General features: G+C 47.0%; 2 protein-coding genes across 5 annotated transcripts in view; one reads left to right on the top strand and one right to left on the bottom strand.

Annotated features, from left to right (window-relative positions):
• Nucleotides 1–98: 98 nt before the first annotated feature.
• Retsat (retinol saturase) lies at nt 99–9,989 on the bottom strand. Its single transcript, XM_027429464.2, has 11 exons — nt 9,759–9,989; nt 7,086–7,268; nt 6,478–6,719; nt 5,361–5,562; nt 4,363–4,560; nt 2,754–2,873; nt 1,595–1,733; nt 1,204–1,313; nt 959–1,125; nt 638–797; nt 99–445 (listed from the first exon to the last, which is right to left on the bottom strand). The coding sequence occupies exons 1-11, from the start codon at nt 9,925–9,927 to the stop codon at nt 306–308; spliced, it is 1,830 nt and encodes a 609-aa protein (XP_027285265.1). The 5' UTR covers nt 9,928–9,989; the 3' UTR covers nt 99–305.
• A 95-nt stretch (nt 9,990–10,084) lies between these two features.
• The window catches only part of Elmod3 (ELMO domain containing 3), a 34,278-nt gene continuing 21,583 nt past the window's right edge, over nt 10,085–22,779 (top strand). Inside the window, exons 1-6 of one of the 4 annotated variants that reach the window (XM_027429467.2) lie at nt 10,085–10,235; nt 10,927–11,055; nt 13,067–13,355; nt 16,997–17,076; nt 20,214–20,288; nt 21,311–21,380. In XM_027429467.2, coding sequence (XP_027285268.1) covers nt 13,306–13,355; nt 16,997–17,076; nt 20,214–20,288; nt 21,311–21,380 — 275 coding nt within the window. In that variant the 5' untranslated portion in view covers nt 10,085–10,235; nt 10,927–11,055; nt 13,067–13,305. The remainder of the gene's footprint in view (nt 10,236–10,926; nt 11,056–13,066; nt 13,356–16,996; nt 17,077–20,213; nt 20,289–21,310; nt 21,381–22,779) is intronic. The other 3 variants (XM_027429466.2, XM_027429465.2, XM_035448609.1) reach the window with 3 other exon arrangements.

Genomic DNA, 22,779 nt, shown 5'->3' with positions numbered 1-22,779 from the left:
CCTGACCTACCTAATCCAATAGCCAATACCCTAAGGGGTTCTGGGTGCCTGACCCTTGCTCAGTGTTGGGTGTGGGGAAGGAATGAAAGCATTCTTCATGGTGAGTCATCAAGGCTATGTAGCCCACACTAGACCCTAAGTAGAAATGCAAGGTACAAAGGGGAAGAGGTCTAGGTGAAGGACTCAATTTACAGCAGTTAGTAGAAACAAAGTGGTTTTGGTTATATGTGCAAGGAATCACTGTAGGAGGACACCATGAGAAAAGTTGGAGAAAGTGCCATTCCTCCAGCATATCTCTGAATGGACTACTCCTTCTTCTTCTGTGTCTGAACCTTTGAGCCAAGAGCCTGCAGATCTGAGTACAAGTTCCGCTTCAGGATGGCACTGCTGCACAGCAAGGCCCCTTGTAGGGCCCCCATCAGCCCACAGGTAAAGATATCTTGGCCTAGAAGGCAAAAGCAATGGCCCATGAATGAGGATGGGAGAGCAAGGGTTCTTGTGTTCATCCCTCCATATCAAGGCCACCCAAAGAGGCAGCCCAGTTCCTGGTATGGAGCTGAAGGGGACAGCAGGGCCTGAGGATGGGAACAAATAACTGTCAGGCAAGCCCAGATTCTGGCAAAGTGAGGCAGTGTACCTGTCAGGTAGAGGTTGGGGATGGGGGTTTGGGCTCTTAGGGAAGCCACTGCACGAGGATGCAGACGAGCCAGGTCATGGTCAGCCCCATAGGTAGCACCTCGGGGAGCAGCCAGATAGTACTGGTTGGTCAGTGGGGATCCTCCAGTCACACTCTCCACCTGAGGAGGCAGAAGGGCAGAGCAAAGGTGAGCAAGGGAGTTTGCAAGGGCCTAATCCTTCCTTAGGACTTTGGTATCTCAGCCTTTATCTGAACCCAAGAAAAGACAAATGCAGTTAGGGGTGTGTTATGACCTCCAGCATTTCGAGTGTCAACCCCTACCTTGCCCTCCAGCTGTGGGAACAGTTTCATGACCACGGACATGGAGGCTTCCATGAAGGCATGTTTCAGGGTCTCATAGTCAGCACTCCGCTTGCCCTTTGGCTCCTCCTGCCATTCCTCAAACCACTCGAAGGCCATGGGCACCAGCACAGTCATTGTGGATCGGTCTGCAGGTATAAGGCAATGTCACTGCTGCCTGGCCCTGCCTTGACCCACACCCAACTACCCAGGACCTAGAGCCCTACCTGGGAATCGGTCCTCCCAGGTTGGGTCCTTGGTTGATGGAGAGGCAATGAAAAGAAGGGGAATGTGTTCTGGAGCTTTTTCCTTGGGCATAGAGACATAGTGTTGCATCCTGTGGATGAGGAAATTGTGACTGCCAATCAGTAGGCCACCCCCTTGCCCCAAGCTACCAGTACCACCCAAAAGATGGTTCACTTCCAGGAACTCCCCACAGGGGTGAAACAGACACAGCTTCGATATGAAAAGGTTTTTTAGGAGTACACTGGGGACTGTGCACCTCCCCCCTCTATACACATCCTACTGCCTATTCCTGGAACCATGTCAAAGGTGGAAGCAGGGTCTTGTAGGTTAAGGCCCAGTGCCATCAGTCTGCCCCACCCCCTCGCATCTTACGCTTTGTCCATGTCTGTGTCAAAATAAACATAGTAGTTGGTGGACTGAAGCTTCAGGTCCTCCTTGGTGCCTTTCAGGCAAATGAAAATTGAGAGCATGCTCATGCCAGGCCGTACCATTGCCAGCTGCTTCTTCACATCTGTAGAGAAAGCCAGTGGGGACTGCGTTGCAGGAGCTGTGACCAGACAGCTACTCCCTGTCAGGATAGTCTCAGGGTGCTCCCTTTTCTAATCTGCAGCTTGCTGCTCAGCTGCCCTCTTGGATAGAGACCTAGCCATTTTTACAACTGTTTCTACAAGACCCTGGCAGGGACCTGCTCTTCTGTCTCTTCCTGGCTATGTCAAACACAGCCTCAGACATTTTCTACCTCTACCACCTCTGCTCTGTGTACCTTAGTCATAGGTGCTGGCTCCCAGCACAGCTAACTCACAGCACCTCTGGATAATCAGGCTGTCTCAACCTCACCTTTGATGTTTAGATTTTTCTTCATTTTTTTCCCTTTCCTTTTTTAAATTGTGGGTGTGCATGGACAAGTACATGTCTGGATAAGCAGGGAGAAGACAGAAGACAACTTGGTTGTCTTCTTCTACTCTGGGGATCTAACTCACATTACCAGACTTAGCAGCAAATACTTTTTTACCCTTTGAGCCATTTCAGTGGCCCTTGTTTTTTTTGTTTGTTTTTTTGAGGCAGGGTCTCATAGCCAAGGATGACTTTGAATTTATCTTCCTGCCTCCCTCTAGGGTGCTGGGATTACAGCCAAATCCACCACAGCTGCCTTGTCTGGTTCTGGGGATCAAATCCAGGGCTTGATGCATGCCAGGCAAGCACTCTCACCAACTGGGTTTCATCCCCAGCCCTCTTCTGCACTTTAAGTGAGTCCTTTTCTATTAAAGTCCCAGTTTCTCAGGCAAAGGCCTGAGAATAAAGCCTAGACATTTGCATCTGACATGACAGAGTCCTCAGAGCTCTGCCATTGCCTCTGAGAAGGGATTTTTCACCTGTGTGGTCCTAGGTTTCCCAAATGTAAACGTTACAGTGCTGGCGCCACAGACCAGAGATAGACAGCCAGGGAGGTGCCCAGGAAGAGGGGGAGCATCACCAGGCTGAGTTATAAGCTCCACAGACGAAATGTCAGTTCAGAAGACCACCCTTTTACCTGGCAGACAGCGGGCACTCTCCGGCACTAAGTGCTGGTAGGTATTGAACATTCCTGCATTGGAGATGACCACGGGGCAATAGATATTCACCAGCTCTTGTCCCTTCTTCACACTGACACCTGTAAGCACAAGAATTTGGCTGAGCTTCTGTGAGCTCTAGGAAGAAAAGGTCCTATAACCTTCCCCAGATCTCTCTTAAGTGTTGTGGGATATTTGATCACACTGTGAAACCCTAGTTTGCATTTGCATTAATTAAATAAAATCAACCTTGGGTCAGGAGGCTGAGTTAGCAAGTAGTTGACAGAAAGTAATCATAGAGAGTCATAGGGTGTCTGTAAGATGATAGACGCACAGGAAGTAGTAGGGAGGGACTTAGTGTAGCATGGGTCCTTTTGTTTTGGCAGTTCAGCTAGCTGCTACTCAGCCTCTCTGAGCTAGCAGGTTTTCACCCCAGCCTTTGAGTCTCATTGATAAGTAGAAGAATAGATTTAATTAAAAGCTAGATTTAATTAAAAGCTATATTTGGCAGCAGTCATGTCTGCAGGAACAGCATTCCTACAGGTACAGCCTGAGTGGCCTGGCCACTGCTAGAGAAGTGGCCAGTAACTGTGGAGCCACATTTGCTGGCTAAAACAGCAGCAGATAAAGTGCAGCCAGCCTCTGTGCCGATGGAAAAGCAGCACTTAAGGGCAGGGGATATAGCTCAGTGGTATAGCACTTGTCTAGCATGTGTGAGGCCCTAGGTTCAGTGCATTCCTATCCCCCATAAAACATAAATCCAGGAAAGCTTGAAATACATTTCACTCAAAGCTTTAGTTGTAGTCATGGCATGGTATGATATACTTCAAGATACAGACATATGCCTGTAATCTTAGCATTTAGGAGGTAGAAGTGGGGCAATCATGAGTTCTAAGGACTGCCTCAGCTAGTGAATTTGAGACCCTGCCTCAAAAGATTAGGTCTGTCATAGACACACTATCCAGATGTCTTCCTCAGACCTTAGAAGTTCCTCTAATCAAAGCGGGCCCCAGGTACACTGCAAAGTCGCTCAGCCCTTGCCTCAAATGCTTCTGTGCTTGTCTTCTCCAGCTCTTCTCACCCACCCACATGGACTTGCTTACCTTTTTAGGTCCCTTTTAGTCCTGCCGTCCCAAGAACACTGGTTCTATAGAGTCCCAGACCCTCCTGCTGCCAAGTTCTATGTCCACAATACTCCCCAGATGACTCAACCTTCACAAAACACCAGAGTTTCTAAGGTCTGCTGTAGCCTATGTATCCAACCTCATCTCTGGCCATTCTCACAAAACCATTATGTCAAACCTGACCTTTTGTAACAATGGTATTTTTCTTCCTTGATTTTGTGTTGGTGAGGGTGCTGCAGCCCACATGTGGAGGTCAGAGGACAACTTGCAGGGTCAGTACTCTCCTTCCAACATGTAGGCTGTGGGAATCAAACTGAGGTCATCAGGTCTAGTGGCTGGAACACTTATCCACTGAGCCATCTCACCAGCCTCTTACCTTGCACAGATAGGCTGGTTCATCTACAGGGAGACCCCAGGTCCCTTTCACCCCAGCCCACTGACCCCAAAGCTCAGTCAGGTCTCTTACCACAGGCTCTCCCAGTGGAGTCCAGTAGCACACTCTGTACAGTGGCCCTAGTGAGGACAGCGCCCCCGGCCCGCTGAATCAAAGGGATGATATGGAAGGCAATCTCACTGGAACCTCCTCGTGGATAAAATGCCCCTTGTATGTAGTGGTCAACCAGCAGAGCATGCAAGGAAAAGGTGGTGTAGCTAGGGGTTACTCCTACAGAATGAAGAAGGAAAGAAATGATGAGCAGGCAAGAGTGGTCACTTGGCACCATTCAGGAAGAAACAGGCATTCCTGTAAAGGGCCACATGAGTCCATCCCAGGATCCAAATACTCCTGAAGTCCCAGAGCAGATATAGAGCTTAGTGGGATATAAATATACTCCCTGAAAACCACTATCCTGCCAAGACCTGCTAATACTATTGGCTAGAGAAAAATGGCCCTTGAGCAGTGTGACAGTACATACCTACAACCTCAACACTCAAAAACTAAGAAGGACCATTGAGTCAAAGCCAGACTAGGCTACAGAGAGTTCCAGACAAGCCTGAACAAAGTCAGAACCTGTCTTAGAGGGGTGAGGGATGTGGAGGGGGATATAGCTCAATTAGCAGGATGCTTTCCTAACATGCAAGGAAGCCTGGATTTGATCTCCAGCACCACCAGCCTTAGTGGACATGTAATCCTAGCACTGGGGAGGTGGAGGCAGAAGGATTAGGAATTTAGGGACATCCTTGACTACAAGAATTCAAAGCTTGCCTGGAAGAGCCTTTCTCCAAAAAGGAAGGAAAAAAAAAAGGGAGAGAAGAAAAAAAATAAAAGGGAGAAGTAGAAAAAGAAATCTAGAAAGTAGATTTAAAAAAAAAAAGTTTCTACCAGAGTCGAGCGGGGGTCAGACTTCTTCAGCCCTTATCCACAGGCCTGGGGTCTATTCTGGCTTGTCAGCTAGGCAGATGGGAAGAAAGACCAAAAGCTGGGAGGGCAGTGGCTTAGAAGAGCCTGGGCCAGCAGCCACCCACCGTAAGTGGGGAAGATGTAGCTGAGAACAGCCTGGAGCTCACGGGAAGCCCCTAGCTTCTGCAGGACCTCGGCCAGGCTCTCAGTAGATGCTCGGCAGAAAGGAGAGAAATGAGTCAGCAGCCCCAACTTGTTGAGGAGCTGAGTCAAGGGCAACGGGAGGAACTTCAATAGGACGGCATGAGAGGCTCCATGGGCTACCACCTGGGGAAAAAAGGGTAGAGTGAGTCTCTGGAACCGCTGTAGCCTATTCACCAACAGTCGGCACTGACTGCAGACCTGGCAACACTTACTCATGTCTGGATTTTTCCACTTAAAAACATTTAAGCTGGGCAGGCATGGTGGCTCAGGGTTATGATGCCAGCAGTTGAGATGCTAAGGCAGGAGGTCTGCCAAGAGTTCAAGGGCAACTGGAACTATACACTGACACCCAAGCCAGGACTATATAACAAGATTATCTCCCTCACCACGAAACAATAACAAAAAAATGGACCCTGAATTTTTCTTTCTTCACACTCCAATGAGACTATATTTGCTCTTCCATTTCCTGCTCAAAATAATTTTTCTATATAGAGTCCCATATATCCCAGTGACCTTGAACTCCTAATCCTACTTCTGCCTCCTGAGTGCTAGGATTACAGGATACACCACCATGCTGTCTATGGGGCATCTGGGATCTAATTCAGAGTTTTGTACATGCTAAACATGAGCCTCATCTCCAGCCCTCAATTTCAGACATCCCAGTCCAGAAGCCAGGTGTGATGGCATACAACCAGCAGAGGCAGGAGGATCTCTGTGAGCTCCAGGCCAGCCAGGGCTACATTGTGAGCATCTATCTCAAAAATCACAAAACAACAAAGAGTCTGGTTCCTCTCAGAGGACATCTAACTTCCTCGAAGCCTGACTTCCCACGGGTACCATCTAGAGGCCAGCGTGAGGGTAGCAGCTGAAGAGTCAGGCAGGGCACAGGCATATATACAAGTGTACACTAGATTCGGGACAGACATGACTGGACCTTCCTGCCTGCCTCCCCAACTCAGTCCCTCCTAACCAGTTACTTCACCAATGAAAAAGTCAGTCTTGTTGGAAATAGAGGATGCTGATCATGGTGCATGCTACCTTAACTAGCTCCATGTACTTGTCAATGACAGCTTCTTCCTTGGGGAACTTCTCCTTAAGGCCCTGGATGTATTGTTTTCTCCCACTGTACATGGGGAACTCCTTTCGGCCATTGGGTCCTTCTAGTATCATCAGGTCAAAAGGGGAGGCCATGGGGGCCCAGTCCAGTTGCCCTTCAGTGATCTGGTCCAAGATAAAACGGCCAATGTTGCCCTCCTGCATGCGTCCAATATAATGGATTCCTGTTGGGAAGTGGAAAGAAAAGGAGGTACAAAGATAAGGGAATTGGGCCCTGGAAATGTGCCAAGTAAGGAAGAGGTTGTCACCCTGGAAATGTGCCAAGTAAGGAAGAGGTTACCCTGCCTAGCCAAGTTCATGCCCAGAGAGGACTGCCCACCCTTTCTATAGGAATATGCCAGAACATATACCTCCCAATATTTGCCAGGTCAGACAAAAATGGAGATGCCCAAAAAGAAGTTGGGACCACCAAAACATAGAGGTACTCTCATATTACTTTATTGTGTGTGTCTCATATCACCCCAAAGTGCCCATTCCTAGCCCCCCATAGACAAAGCCATGCTCCCAACCCTTTTTCACTTAAGTCTTACCAGTGTCAAACTCAAGGCCATTTTCCCCAAAGGTGTGACAGCAGCCGCCTGCCTTGGTATGTTGTTCCAGTACAAGGACTCTCTTGCCAGCTTTGGCCAGAATCGCAGCTGAGGCCAGCCCCCCAATGCCACTGCCAATCACCACTGCATCCAGGTTCCCTGGTACTCGGCTGACTGAGAACGCTGTAGAAGGGAGAAGACAGAGGGTTGGCTTCTCAGAAAAGAGCAAAGAGGCAGCAAAGTCAGAGAAGCCAGAGGGGACTTCTGTAGTTTGTACTATGTAAGAACTCTCTAAGGCAAGCTGGGCATGGTGGTGCAATTCTGTGATCCCTGCACTTGGAAGGTGGATTAGGAGTTCAAGGTCATGCTCAGTTACACAGCTAAACTGGAGTCCAGCCTGGGCTCTTTAGACCCAGTCTCAAAACAGGACAGAAAGAGAGACAGATCCCTGTCTAGGGCAATTTAGCACAGGACTCTTGTCTAAGATGTCCCAAAACATTTTATCAGGGAATACTCAGGCTCAGGCAGGCAGATTAAACAGTGATGAACTGGGTCTTAACCCCTACTATATACTTGGGGATTTTCTTTGTTCTTTTTTTCTTGTAATTTTTTTTTATTCAAATTAGGACAAGCTTGTTTCACATGTCAATCCCTGCCCCCTCCCCCCATACTTGGGGATTTTCATACCTTTCCTACTAGGAATCACCTAACTACTTTAGAACAAAACGGGAAAGATGGCAACAGTACAGGTATTGTAATCTAAGTGCAGTCGTTTCTGGGAATGCAAGCAAGGAAAGACAACAATGGGGGAAGGGGAATGCTGGTGGCTCAGGGAACTGGGTTTCTTCAGAAGAGGCAAGGTCTATGAATATCAATAGAGGTGGGGCAGGCAGGGCTGCTCAGAGCTATTACTCTGAGAAGTCACAGCACCAGCCTCACAAAAGGAGGACGCTGGTGTGGCAGGACACCTAACAGAACCAAACTGGAAAGCATTCCAAGACTCCATGGTTGTTTCCTCCTGTTCACTTTCTTCATTTCCCCCTTTGTTTATTTATTTTCCTTAATTTATTGGGGACAGGGTTTCATTGTGTAGCCCTAACTGGCCTGGAACTCCCAATGTAGAGACCACCTGCCTTTCTTCCCCAGCATGGGATTACAGGGATGTGCCACTATGTCCAGCAAAACCTGTTCATTAAAAATCACTGTCCATGGCCAGGTGTAGGGGCTCACAGCTTTAGTCCCAAGCACTCAGGAGGCAGAAGAATCTCAGTGAGTTCAAGGCCAGCCTGGTCTATATACAGGATAACATAGAGAAACACTGTCTCTAAATAAATAGATTAATTAATTAATTAATATTAAAATCACTGCTTAAGCCATGGTGGCTCTTATCTGTAATCCCACCATCTGTAATCTCTTGCTGAAGGCAGGAGAATTACTGAGTTTGAGGCACACTTGGCCTATATAGCAAGTTCTAAATTTGCCTGAGCTACAAGTATGAGATCTTCTTCCCTCTTCAAATCCACAAAAAATAACAACAATAAACTAAATGGGTGTAGTAAGCCTTAGAAGTAGACACATAAGGATCAGTAGTTCAAGGTCAGTTCCCAATAAATGGTGAGTTGAGACTAGCCTAGGCTAAACTTTACAAGCAAGAGGCCCCTGGAAGTCCAACAGGAGATCCTTGTTTGTTTTTTGAAGGTTTTACATTTGAGGGTTTTGGTGTTTGTTTAGACTGGGTTTCATGGTGTAGTCCAGGCTGGAATTACAATGTTGCACCACTAGGCCCAGCTCTAACAATTCTTTAAAACCTTGAAAGCCAGGCATGTTGGCACATGCTTCTAATCCATCATCCTGTGGGCAAAAGCAGGACTCTCAAAGTTTGAGCCTGGGCTTTATAGTGAGTTTGGAGCCAGCTCCGGTGCAAAAGTGAGACCTGTTTCAAAAACACAAAAACCTTGGAGGTTGGAGAGATGGCTCGGGGGTTAAGAGCACTGGCTGCTCTTCCAGAGGACCTCGGTTCAATCCCCAGCACCCACATGGCATCTTACAACTGTCTGTAAGTCAAGTTCCAGGGGGATCTGGCATCCTCAGACAGACATGCAGGCAAAACACCAATGCACATAAAATAAAACACACACACACACACACACACACACACACACACACACAAAACACCCATAAACCTTGGAAGCAACTCTACACGTGTTTTAAATATGGCTGGTTGACTGGATAGTAGGGCTCTTATCCTGAAGCAATAGTGAAACTCCCAAGTTTTATAACCAAGCTTCAATCCTATGAACTGGGGTTACACTTTGCCTGTCAAACCGCTTGTTGGGAAAATTTTCTGTGCTGCTCCCCCATATCCCTGAGGTTGGACAGGGACATAGAAAAAGTTGGTTCTAGACCCAAGTAGGGGAAAGGTTTCTCATTCTGTGTGAGCTGTTAGCTGAACAGATTCCAACTAGAAGGGCTGGGGCTAGGTTATGCCAACATCTTGGCGTGCCAAGGATAGTGCCCGCACCCAAACCTTCAGGAGCAAAGAACTGTAAGATGTGGAGCCTCCCTATGCAAGTGAGTTTCCCCAGCACTTTTCTAATGGGAAGACGGGGTCCGTGCCCTGCATGAGCAGAAGGCCCGAGAGCAGTCCTGGAACGCATAGCCCCTGCAGCTCACCTTGTTTGAGAACCTTCTTCCTAGCCTCCTTGTCGGTCACCAGGGGTTTAGGTGGCCGCTTGACATCCTCCGCGAAGGGGTTCGGGGAGCTTCCACCGAAGAGACCCACGTAAACCCTGCGGAGGACCGCCAGCAGCAGCACCGCCAGGAGTAGCACAGAGATCCACATCTTGCAGTCTGGGTTGGGAAGAATGCATCCTTTGCTTCTGAGCTCCGCTTTTATGACTGAAGCTCCGCCCCACTAGTTTGTCATTAGAGGAACACCAAACTAAGGAAAAGCCAGGGACTTTGACCAATGCCCGCGCAAAGCTGATGAACATTGTCCATCCTGGCTCTCCGTAGGACGTTTGATGTGTGGGATTTCCATTGCTTGCTGGGAAATATAGTTCTAGCACGGGACGGGAGGCGCTGAGCGCCTGCGCGATGAGGCCCCGCAGGGGATGCGGGACTCCTACCGGAACGCTGGGGACGCGTCCGGTGAGCCCGGGGTGGGGTGGGGTGAGATGGAGTGGGGGATGAGGGGGACGATGTGGGATGGAAATGGTCACCGCGCAGCCACACAAGGGTGAAAGTTGCTGGTCTAAGAGAGATGCCGCCTGGGAGGCAGAGAAGATCTGGGTTCAGTTCCGCGATGGATTCGCTGAAACCTCGGAGGCAATTCATTGCTTTCCTCCACTTCCCTTTACAAGCAATGAGAACGTTTCCGTCCCGAGTTCCCACACAGCCTCCGCCTGTGTCTGGGTTTCTGGATGAGTTGAGACCCCTGTTGAGAACTGCGCAGGCGCTCTCCTGAGTCTGTCACTGCCCCAGGGCTAGCAGCCAAACACGGGGTCCCTGAAGTTGTCCCTAGCTGTATCCCCTAATCGCAATCACTCTGCAGGGCCTCTAAGTACAGAACCACCTAGGAACAAGCTCAAGAAAAACCGTCAAGGCTAACCTATGTGTGTGTTTGCATTTAAGGATAAACCAGCTTCTAAATCACCTCTGGAGGTTAGCTCCAGCAGACAGTCTAGAGAGCCTATCCTCTTAACGTTGCCCTTTGAGGATAACAGATCTGAAATAAGCACTTGATTTGAGTCCGATTGTTTTTATAGGAAGCCCATTTCTTCAGATACCAACTATCAGGAGGAGTGACTTTGTAACTTTGAGTATTTTATGCCTTTTACAGACCCCAGCAGTGCTCCAGTCGACGGTGTAAAGCAGGTCATGATTCTGTGCTACTTGGTTTGTTTCCCACACAGTAACCGGAAAGCCTTCCCGAGACTGCCGCTGTCATATCTACCTGTACCCCTGCCAGGTTAGCTGGTGTGTGTGTGTGTGTGTGTGTGTGTGTGTGTGTGTGTGTGTGTGTGTGTTTGAGTGAGTGATCCTGTGCTGTCATCCAGGAAAGGAAAAAGAGAGTTGGATGCTGAGGTTCCAGGGAGAGAAAGCTAGTTCTGGAGTGCTGCAGGTAAAGGATTACCACATCCTTCCTAGATCACAGCCCCAAAGCGACAATGATCCCATTTTGTTACTGGCAGCCAGTCCTTGAGGAATGGAGATTATATTCCCCAAGTCAGAGCTGACTCTGTGGAGAGGCCTGCCTTCTGCCTTAGTCCTCTAAGCCTGTGAAGTATGATCGTCAGAACCCTCCATCTACATTTTCTTCCCTTCAGTTTTAAGGGGTGAACTAGTGTCCTGCTACTATGCTACCAGCCTTTCCACCCAACTCTTTGTGTGTGTGTGTGTGTGTGTGTGTGTGTGTGTGTGTGTGTGTGTGCATGCCCATATAGGAACAGAAACACCAGAGGAGGATTGCCAGTTGCCCTGTTCTGTCACTTTGTGCCTTATACCTTTCAAGTTGGGTCTCTAACTGAACCTGGAACTAGGACCAGTAACCAGCAATTATTTTATCTTCATCCCCCATAGTGCTAGGTAGCCAAACTCAGGTCCATACACCTGAAGCAAGCTCTCTTACCCACTAAGCCATTTTTCCAGCCCCTGTTTTGTTTTTAAAATCTTATTGAGTTGGAGGTGAGTGGAATGGTGTCCGTCGTGGTGCATGTATGGAGGTCAAAAGACAACTTGTTTCTCTCCTTCTACCATGTGGGTCCGTCAGGGGATTGAACCCAGGTCATCAAACTTGCTGGGAAGCACCTCCACCTACTGAGCCATTTCACCTACCCTTATTGTGTTTTTTATTGAGACAAAGTCTTGCTATGTAGCCTCAGCTGGCCTGGAACTCTATATAAGTCAGAGTTACAGTGATTCTCCTGCCTCTGCGACCAGGGGCATACACTACCATACAGAGAATTATCTCTGATCTTTTTCTTTCCTTTTTTTTCCTTTTTTCCCCCTTCAGTGTTGGAGATTGAACCCAGGCCCTCACATATGATAAGCAATCTGTAACTTCAGCTCAGGGGATCCAGTACCCTATGGACATCTGTACATACATGGCAGACACATACATCTGCATGAATAAAAATAATAATTTCTTTGAAAATTGGGTGTGGTAGTGTGGTAGCACATACTTGTAATCCCAGCTTAGGACAGCGGAGACAGACAGATCTCTAAAGCTCATTGGCTGGCCAGCCCGCCTGCTTGTTGGGTTCCAGGCAAATGAGAGATCCTGTCTCAAAAACTAAGCTGAACAGACTCTGCTGTAACAATTGCTGAGGTTGTCCTCTTAATCCTCTCGCACACACAAGGGGGCATGCATGCATGTGTGTGTGTGCACACATAAGTTGAAAACCAGGATTTGATTCCCCAAACAACTACACACACACACACACACACACACACACACACACACACACACACACACACAGAGTTTCTGTCTCTCTCACACACAGAGTTGACCATTTTGGCTTGGCAAGGTTAGGATATCATCTTGCATTTTGAGTTTTTCTGTCACTCTAGGAAACAAGTCTAGGATTTTAAGCCCCAGAACTCCACCTGTGTCTAGGATCCGAATAAAGCCAGAGTTTTTCAGGAAAATGCAACCACCAGTTAACCTCACCCCCATAAGCCAACTAGGTCTCAGTGATGTCATGACCACAAACAGACACCACTACTTAGAACAGTGACACTGCCTTCTAGACAGACAGTGGCAGTGCCCCACCCTCACCCCAATCCTCTGTATGGTGCATCCAATCCTGTGGTGTGGGCAGTAAGCAGTAGACATCTGGCTAAGCAACTTGCTTACTTAGAATAAATTCACAGTTAATGAAAGATTTTTAAAGTCTTTTCCTCCTTGAATAGAGGCATAACTGAATAATGAAGCCAGTTTTTTCTTCTTCTTCCTGCCCACCCTGTCTCTGTTTTTCCAGACTGAGGCTTCACAGTCCCCAGAGGCTCCTTCAGGACTCACAGGGACATTCTGCACCTTGGTGATGGCACAAAGGGACTGTTTTCTTACTTGTAATCTGAATGGCTGCCAAGAAGGAAGACAAAGGTAGAGAACGCGGACCTGTGGCTCTCGTGTGGCTTAGGACCTCAGACCATCATATCAAGCCCCTTTCAGCTCCCAAGGACAAGGCTCATCTGAACCAGCGATCTTGAGGCATGAATGAGAAATCTTGCTCTTTTGGGACTGAGAACGAAATACGAGATGGACAGGTGAGCATTCCTACTTGGAAAAGAAGGTGCTGTTTGGGGTAATACTGTTAATGAGACAAAGAATATGGCGTTTTAGAAATATTTAGGGGAGATGATCATATATCTTCCTTCTAGGAGATTCTGGGCTGAAGGTGTAGTTCAGCAATGAAGCACTTGCCCAGCGTGCCTGCAGCTGTAAGGTTCCATTTCCAGGATCAGACAGGCAGACAGAACAGGAGATTCTAAGCCATCATGGTGTTTGAAATACCAGTATTTCAGTATTGCTTGGACTCATGTCCATTAACTTACTATTCTCTTCCCTGTCAGTCACTGGCTTTGGCTGATTGTCTTACTTAGCTTTTAAAAATTTATTTATTTATTTAATGTGCATTGGTGTTTTGTCTACTTGTATGTATGTGTAACAGTGTCAGATCTTGGAGTTACAGTTGTGAGCTGCCATGTGGGTGCTGGGAACTGAACCCGGGTCTGCTGGAAAAGCAGTCAGTGCTCTTAATTGCTGAACCATCTCTTCAGCCCCCTTACTTTGTTTTTATTACTGTGATAAATACCATGACCAAAAGCAACTTGGAGAGGAAGGGATTTATTTCATCTTACTACAGGCCATCCCTGAGGGAAGTCAGGGAAGGAACCTGGAGGCAGGAACTGAAACAGAACCATGGAGGAACACTGCTTACAGACTTGCTCCTTAGACTCATATTCAGCCAGCTTTCTTATACCTCCCAGGATCACCTGACCCGTGTGGCACTGCCCACAGTGACTGGATCCTCCCTTATCAATACTTACTCAAGAAAGTATCAGTCGGACAGAGGGGCACACACATTTAATCCTAGCACTTAGGAGACAGAGACAGGCAGATCTCTGTGAGTTCAAAGTCACCTGGGTCTGCATAGTGAATTCCAGTCCAGCTGTTTCAAAATCAACAGACTTGTCTGAAGGCCAATATAACAGGCATTTTCTCAGTGGAGACATCTTTTCCAGATGGCACTAGCTTTATGTCAAGTTGACAAACACATAAGCAGCACCCTGACCACCACCCTGAGGCCTCCTAGTGGTGTCCATGTGAGCCTGACAGCTAGCCTACATTCTGGACCGACTGCTCTGTCTTGCTGGCCAGAAATGAGATTCAGAGGCCGGAATACAGACAAAGCACTTGCTGAGCTCTCCAGGGAGGTTTCCTCATTCTCAAAAGAGGACAGACTGTTCTTCCAAAGGGAAGTATCCGGAAGGGGGCTGAAGTGTAGACAGAGAAGAATGAAGTGAACCTTTTGCCGGAAAAATTTGGGTTGCATGCAAAGGCATCAAGACTTAAGAAGGGGGCTAGAGAGATGGCTCAGTGGGTAACAACACTAGCTACTCTTGTGGAGGACCCATGTCAGGTGGCTCAGAGGCACCTATAACTAGAGCTCCAGGGGATCAGTTTCCTTTCTGGCCTCTACAGGCCTCTGCACACACATGACACACTGGCACAGATGTACACACTTAATTTTAAAATCAAAATAGAACTGAGTGTGGTGGCCACCCCTTTAGTCCCAGCACTTGGGAGACAAGAGATAGGTGGATGGATCATTGTGAGTTGTAGGCCAGCCTGGTCTATTTAATATGTTACCAGCTAGGGTAGTGTGGTCAGATCCTGTCTCAAAATAGAATAAGGGGCTGGAGAGAAGGCTCAGTGGTTAAGAGCACATGCTGCTCTTGCAGAGGTGCCAGATTCAGTGCCTGCATTACCTGATGGGTTGTAAACATCCGTAGTTCCAGTTCCAGGGGACCCGATACCTTCTGGTCTCTGCAGGTACCAGGGATGTTTGGCATGAACAAACATACATGTAGGCAGAACACTCATATGCTCATACATACCAAATAAGTCTTAATTAAATTTTTTTTTTCAAGAAAGGGTTCTCTAGGTAGCCTCAGAACTCACTCTATAGACCAGGCTGGCCTCAAACTCATAGAGATCTACCTGCCTCTGTCTCCCAAGTGCTGGGATTAAAAGTGTATGTCACCACTTCCCAGCATGTATTTTTTTTAAACAATGGGAAAGAGAAGGGAAGGAAGGAATGGTAAGCAAATGAAAAAATTGGTAGACTTCAGTGAGGTGGGTCTTCACTGAAATTCCCCTACCTTACTGGCCATAGTGGTACACATCTGTCACCTAGCACTCAAGAGGAGGCAGAGGCAGAAGGATCGACACATATTCTAAAGCCAGCCAGAGCTACATAATGAAACAACAACTCAAAGCAAACAATGGTGATGAAAAATAACTATAAAGCAAAGAGAGGAGTCTCTTTTAAACCCAAAGTAAAGGAAAGCAAAGTTCCATAGGCCACGTGGGAAATATGCTCTCAGGAGGATGTGCAGTGTCTATACATGGGTAGCCTCAGCTGTCCCAGAACTCACTGTGTAGACTAGACAGGCCTCCAACTCACAGATTCACCTTCCTCTGCATCCTGAGTGCTAGGATTAAAGGCGTGAACCACCACCACCTGGATAAATCTTTAAGTTTTTAAATCCACCATTAGACAATGTTTAATATTTTTTTTAACTTTTATAAATAGTGCTACAGTGAACAAGAATGTAAACACATCAAGAGGAAATGTTTATCTGTTAAATAAGCTACTAGACTTCAGTGGGACTTGGGTTGTGAAAAACCTGTAAATTTGGACAAGGATGTCACTCAGTCCATAGTGTGCTTGTCCCTAATGCATGACGATACCTGGGTTGTGGGGATATATACCTGTAATGCTTTTAGTCCCAAAAACTTGGGAGGTGGAGGCAGGAGAACCAGAAGTTCAAGATCATCCTCCAAAGCAACTTCTGAGATAGCTTGGAATACATGAGCCCTTGCCTCCAAATTACAGTCAAGAGTAAGTAAGAGCACTTACTCTCTGGTGCTGGTATCTGCCCCAGTGCCAGGAGTAGACATGAGTGCAGTCCAACAAAAGACCCTACATTCTTGTTTTGTTTTTTTGAGACAGGGTTTCTCAGTGTAATAGCCATAACTGTCCTAGAACTCACTCTGTAGACCATGCTGGCCTTAAAACTCACAGAGATATGCCTGCCCCCCCCCCAAGTGCTGGTATCAAAGGTGTGTGCCACCACCACCCGACAACCCTACATTCTTTAAGAAGACATTTACAGCATTTGAATATCTTTTTTGCATTTTATCTTTTTTGTAACTCAATTGTGTGGTTCTTGAGTGTGAATTTTATAGATGACAGTGTCTGTTGCAAGGTTAAAAGGTTAGACACGCCTGCATCTGGTGAGTTGTAACCCTTGACCCACTAGAAAAAAAAATTATCAACATTTTTTTGACCTTTGGTAACCTAACTACTGAAACAGTATCTCAGAATAGTTCATATGTATTAGTCAGGGTTTTCTAGAGGACAGAAGTGGGGTGTGTGTGGGGGTGTGTGTATGTGTGTGTGTATCCATTAGAGTGGTTTACAGGCTTGCTGGTCTAACAGAAACACTAAGAGTCCAGTAGTTGTTTAGTCCATGAGGCTAGGTAGATGTCTCAGCTGGTCTTCAGTCTACACCAGAATCCTGAGAAAGTAGGCTCTAATGCCAGTGAAGGATAGACTTGCCAGGGAGAGCCAGGGCCAACAGGCAAGGCCAAAGCTTCCTTCTTTGTGTCCTTTTTATAGGCTGCCAGCTGCAAGTGTGGGCCAGATTTCAGGGGGGTTCTCCTACTTCAGATCATCCAGTCAAGAAAAATCTCTCACAGGTGTGTGGCGATACATTGTTTATGATCTAATAAAGCTTGCTTGAAGATCAGAGTAGCAAAGCAGCCAGACACCAGAGAGCTCTCACCTCTACCAAGGCTCAGACTGAAGGGGTGATCCACCAAACCTCAGATTGCATCTCCAGACGGCATTGCTCCGGCATTGCTCCTCACCAAATCTCAGGCTGCTCCTGAGACTGCACAGAGCTGCTTATATTCCCTCTAGTGCTGGGATTTAAGGCATGAGCTCTGTTTCTCTTTTAGACTGATTTACTCTCATGTAGCCCAGGGTGGCCTTGAACTCACAGAGATCCATCTGCCTCTGTCCCCTGAGTCTTGGGATTAAAGGTGTTTGCCACTACTGCATGTCTTCTATGGCTGTGGCTAGCTTTGCAGTCTGAGATTTGGTAAGGAGCAGTGCCGTCTGGAGATGCAATCTGAGAATCACCCCTTCAGTCTGAGCCTTGGTAGAGGTGAGAACTCTGTGGTGGCTGGCTGCTTTGCTTCTCTGATCTTCAGCTTGAATCCGAATAACTGTCTCTTGGTTTTTTATTATTTGTGCTACACAGGTGTATCCAGCACCTTAGATTTTAGTTAATTCTAGATGTAGTCAAGTGGACAACCAAGAATAGTCTTTACATCTATGGTTTTTTTTTTTTTTTTTTTTTTTTTTTTTTTTTTTTTTTTTTTTTTTTTTTTTTTAATGCTTGGGCCTAGAGAGACCACTCAGCTTTTAAGAGTACTTGCTGCTCTTCCAGAGGACCTGGGTGCAGCTCCCAGTACCCATGTCAGAGGGCTTGTAACCCAAGGATCTCATCCCTCTCCTGGCCTCCTTGAGCACATATGGCAGACTCTCATACATGGAAAAACACACACAAAAATAATGACAATGTGCTTTTGAGCCAGGGAGATGACCCAGTGGTGAAGTGCCTACTGTGCAACATGAGGACGTGAATTTGTGTCCCCAGTACCCAGGAAACAGGTGTGGTGCCTGTGCCTGTAATCCCCATGGTGAGATGGGAGGTGGAATTCCCTTAAGGGCCCTGCTAGCCTGGTGCTCCACAGGGGATAAGAGACCCTGCCTCAGAGCCAGGTGGGAAGTGAGGATAGAGACTAGGGTGGTTTCTCACGGTCACACATGCACCTACAGACACCCACACTTCAAATTATATAAAGTGACATCTCCTTTTGAGTAAATCACCAGTTTTCTACTGAATTCAGTGTTGTGATATGTGGTGTGCGTGCGTGTGCATGTGTGCACGCCAGTCTTGCTTTGTAGCCTAGGCTAGTCTCCAAATCAGCATCCTCCTGTCTCCACCTCCCTCCTGTGTGGCTGGGATTGCAAGGCTGTACTACCACTCTCTGCTTGTTTCGTTTGGTTGGTTTGTGGAAATGATTGAGTGGTTGGTTTGAGACAAAAATCTCTGTGTGTGTTTTAAGTTTTATTTTATTAATTCTTCAAGAATTACGTACATGTTTATAGTACATGCATTTGATCATATTTGCCCCTAATTCTGCCCCTGTTTCTTCCCAGAGCCACCCCAACCCCTCCTAAATTCATGACCTCTCCTTAAATTAAAACAAAACAAAACAAAAAAAATACCACAAGCCCAATTTGTTCTGCTCAGGTGTTTGTGGATGTGGGGGGAGCCGCTCTGGCACTCAACCTTTCAGGGGACACACCTCTTGAGAAAACTGAGTGCTTTTTGTTTTGTTTTTAATTTACTGGTTTATAGTTTTTTTTCCCAACATGTTAGGAGAATTGGCCCCTAATCTGTGCTTGTGATGTGAGCAGGAAACAGTTGTGCAAAGGCTTTGTTGCTGACATTTGGTTTTGCTTCTTTTGTTGTTGTTTTGTGTTGTTGTTTGTTGTTTGTTCGTTTGTTTGTTTGTTTAAGTCAGGGTTTCTCTGTGTCGCCCAGGCTATTCCGAAACTCACTATGTAGACAGGCTGGCCTCAAATTCAGAGATCCAACTGCTCTGCCTCCAAGTGCTGGGACTAAAGGCATGTACCACCACTACTTAGCTGTTTTATTTTTTTAAACACTTTTAGGGGAAAGGTTTGCTGAGGGAAAGGGCTGGGCAAAGTACCTAAATGAACTTCACTGTCATAGGTTCCAAGACTTGTAACAGTAGAGAAACCAACATAAGATTTCTTAGGGGCTGGTGAAATGGCTCAGCAGTAAAAATGCTGCCAAGCCTAATGACAGGAGTTCAGTTCCCCAGACTCACATGGTGGGAGAGACCCAGCTCCTACAAATTGTCCTTTGACCTGCACATGCAGGCAGTGGTACACATGCTCCCCCATACAAACATATACAAGCATACATATATACATAAAGTGATTTTTTTTCTTTTCTTTTCTTTTTTTTTTTTTTTTTTTTTGGTTTTTGGAGACAGGGTTTCTCTGTGTAGCTTTGGAGCCTATCTTGGCACTCGCTCTGATAGAAGCGAGTGAAGACCAGGCTGGCCTTGAACTCACAGAGATCCACCTGCCTCTTCCTCCTGAGTGCTGGGATTAAAGGCATGCGCCACCGACGCCCCGCTACACAAAGTATATAACAGGAATCCTTTTATAGTTTTCTCTTCACTTTTCTACCCTTTATCCCCCCTGCTTTCTCTTATGGTGGGTCCCCTAGCCATGATCATGCTACACAATGAGGTACCTACAGTTCTACATGCACAGGGCTACATGCCAAGCTTAATCATTAACCCATTTCTATTCATCTGTGTGTCTCCATGTGGTTTTGGCTTACTGGAGAATGCCTGGCGTCCTAGCTTCCTGGTAGCTACATGGCATCTGCCTGGAGGCTTCTCTCTGCCTTTCTCTTCCCAGAATTCTCCTAGTTGGGTAGCCCCACCTCTATTTCCTTCCTGGCTACTGGACAATCAGCATTTATTTGTCAACCAATAAGAGAAATCTTATTCACAGCATGCAGGGCATCCCCCATCATCGATCCTCCGCCTCTACCTCCCAAGTTCACCACCACGCCCAGTGGTTTGACTTTATAGTGTTGTACCTGATTTCTATGAAGTTCATTTCTTGGTGATTCTAGGAAAAGTTGAGAAATTTAAACTATGGTCTGTGGGAGATTACTGCAGGAAGTTGACCCTGGTCTGTCTGTCTGTCTGTCTTACAGGTGGAAAGTGTCTCTGCAGGACATTCTTCATTGTACAAGGACAACAGTACACTCATGGCTTTCAGAGGAATGCCTGTATGTATCACTCACTCTTCAGTGCCCTTTCTGCCTTTGTGTGCTGGGGACACAGCAGGGCATAAACTCCAGGAGCTTCCGTAGGGCAAAGCACACACCTGTCACACACTGCCTATCTGACAAGATCATAGCACCCAGAGGATGAGCATAGGGTGCGCTAGGGATGCCAGAGGCACACCACAGTCCCAAAGGAGTTGTGTGCATTTGTGTTTGTTTATCATTCAGCAAGGACATTCACTTGTCCCGCATATTAACAAACTGTAACTTCACAAAGTTTTCCAGGAGCTCTACTTTAAGAATAACTTTTAGGCTGGCAGAGGTGGTACAGGACTGTCAGTCCCAGCATTTGAGAGTCTGAGGCAGGAAGACAAGAGTTCAAGGCCTGCCTGTACTACATAGCTATGCTCTGTCTTGAACAAAAACAAGATTGAATTTAGAACCCGGGTTATAAATTCAGTGTAGAATGAGTACTTCCTATACGCTAGGCTCTGAGTTCAGTCCCCAGCATGAGCTCACATGAGTGAGTGTGCACACACAATTAGGATTGAGGAAATAGTCAGTAAAGTGGTTGCCTTGCCCCACACGAGGACCTGGCTTTTATCCCTAGGATGTACAGAAAAGGCCAGGCATGGTGGCATGTGTTTGTAATCCTAGTGCTGTGGAAGCAGAGGCAGGAGGATCTTGGGGTTCACTGGGCAGCTAGTCTAGCCAAATGGGGAGCCCCAGGTACCAGTGAGAGACCAACCCTGTTGCAAAAAAGCAAAGTGGAAGTCTGAGAAACAACACCCAAGGTTGACCTCTGGTCTACATGAGTGCACTCTCTCACGCGCACACACACACACACACACACACACACACACACACACACACACACACACACACACTTTTAATCAGTCCATCAGAGCAGACTATATTTTTCCAGTCTTTAATTTCCAATATATTTCATATATAGTGGGTGGGAAGAGCTGTGTGGGGGGAGACAAGGAATCTACCCTCACTCTAAAGGTCGCCTGCCCCTATAGATCTCAGAGCTGAAGAACCACGGCATTTTCCAGGCCCTGACCACAGAAACCAATGGATGGCAGCTAGGTGGTAAGGATTCCGAGGGCCCTTAGGGTTTGGATGGGACCCAGATCAGAGCCACCTACGAGCCACTTTCCATTGTCTGGATCACCCTTGCTCCTACTCCTTCAGAATTTTGTATGTATCATTCCCCAACAAAAATTAGAAGCAACGCTGGGTTAGGAGCCAGTTTGTCTGTTGGTGGTTTGCTGTGTGCTTCTGGGCAAGTCATGTAATGTCTGTTTACAGTGAAAAATTTTAATTACATTTATTTGTTGGAGGGAGGTGTAGGCCAGAGATGACTTGCTGGAGTCAGTCCCTTTCTTCCACTGTTCAGATCCCAGGAATGAACTCAGGTTACCAGCCTTGGAGGCATCGAACCATCTCACAGATCCAACAGTGGAGATGTAAACATCTCTCATCCTTAAGGACAGTCTGAAAATGAGTCAGTACAGGGCTGGGCTGTGGTGGTGCATGCCTTTAATGCCAACACTCAGGAAACGGAAGCAGGCAGAGCTCTGTGAGTTTGAGGCCAGCTAGTCTACAAAGCAAGTTCCAGGACAGCTAGGGCTGTTACATAGAGAACCCCTTTCTAGATACACCCTACCCCCAAAAAAGTAATGCTCTTGGCTAATTTCCATTTACAGGATGACTAAATCAGCACTATTTAGTTGATGGATAAATGGGAAAGGCAAAATAAAGGAGTCAAATACTAAAAGAAAAATGTGAGCTGCATGAGTTATCCTAGAGATATTTGCTTTACACACACACACACTCTCTCTCTCTCTCTCTCTCTCTCTCTCTCTCTCTCTCTCTCTCTCTCTCTCTCTCTCTCCTGTGGTTCCTATGTCAGGATCATCTTCAGAACCAAGAGGGTTGGCCTGGTTCCAGGAAGGCAGGGGCAGTGCATACATGGTTTGGCCATCTCTCTCCAGATTTTAGGCACTAGCTGGATAAGGCTAGCTGAGACCTTGAACCTTCTGTTGCATAACTGTTGTAATAACTAATTCCCTCACCCTCTGGCCAAAGTTTCTTCTGCCTCTGACTCATAGTTGTGGTCAAATTGCCTGTAGGTGAGGGAGCAAGGGTAAGAGATAGATCAGTTATTGATAGATGCTTGGAGGCCAGAGTTGAAGGTGGGAAGGCAGTGTTCAGTCCTATTACTTTCCCCGTGTTCCACACTCCTTGCTTGGTTTTGTTTTCTGAGACAAGGTTTTAAGTAGCCTTTCTGTCCTAGAGCTCACTCTGTAGATCAGGTTGGCCTTAAACTTGCTGTGATCCCTCTGCCTCCCTAGTGTACCGGAGAGCATCAAGTGCCTAAACTACTAAGTCATCTCTCCAGCCTTTCCTCTCTTGGAGGGGGAGCTGAGGACCAAAACCATGGCCTTTTGCTTGCTAGACAGATGCTCTGAGCCAAATCCCCAACTCC

This window comes from Cricetulus griseus, chromosome 8 (genome assembly GCF_003668045.3).
Source record: "Cricetulus griseus strain 17A/GY chromosome 8, alternate assembly CriGri-PICRH-1.0, whole genome shotgun sequence".
NCBI lineage: Eukaryota > Metazoa > Chordata > Mammalia > Rodentia > Cricetidae > Cricetulus > Cricetulus griseus.
This window is presented reverse-complemented; position numbering and strand designations above follow the sequence as displayed.

Bases quoted from the DNA above. Each gene is read 5' to 3' on its own strand.
- Retsat (XM_027429464.2), bottom strand. From the start codon at position 9,927: ATGTGGATCTCTGTGCTACTCCTGGCGGTGCTGCTGCTGGCGGTCCTC. The intron at 6,720-7,085 runs GTAAGACTTAAG...ACTTCCCAACAG, and splicing joins TGGCCTTGAGTTTGACACTG to GAATCCATTATATTGGACGC. The intron at 2,874-4,362 runs GTAAGAGACCTG...TTGTGCTTACAG, and splicing joins CTCCACTGGGAGAGCCTGTG to GTGTCAGTGTGAAGAAGGGA.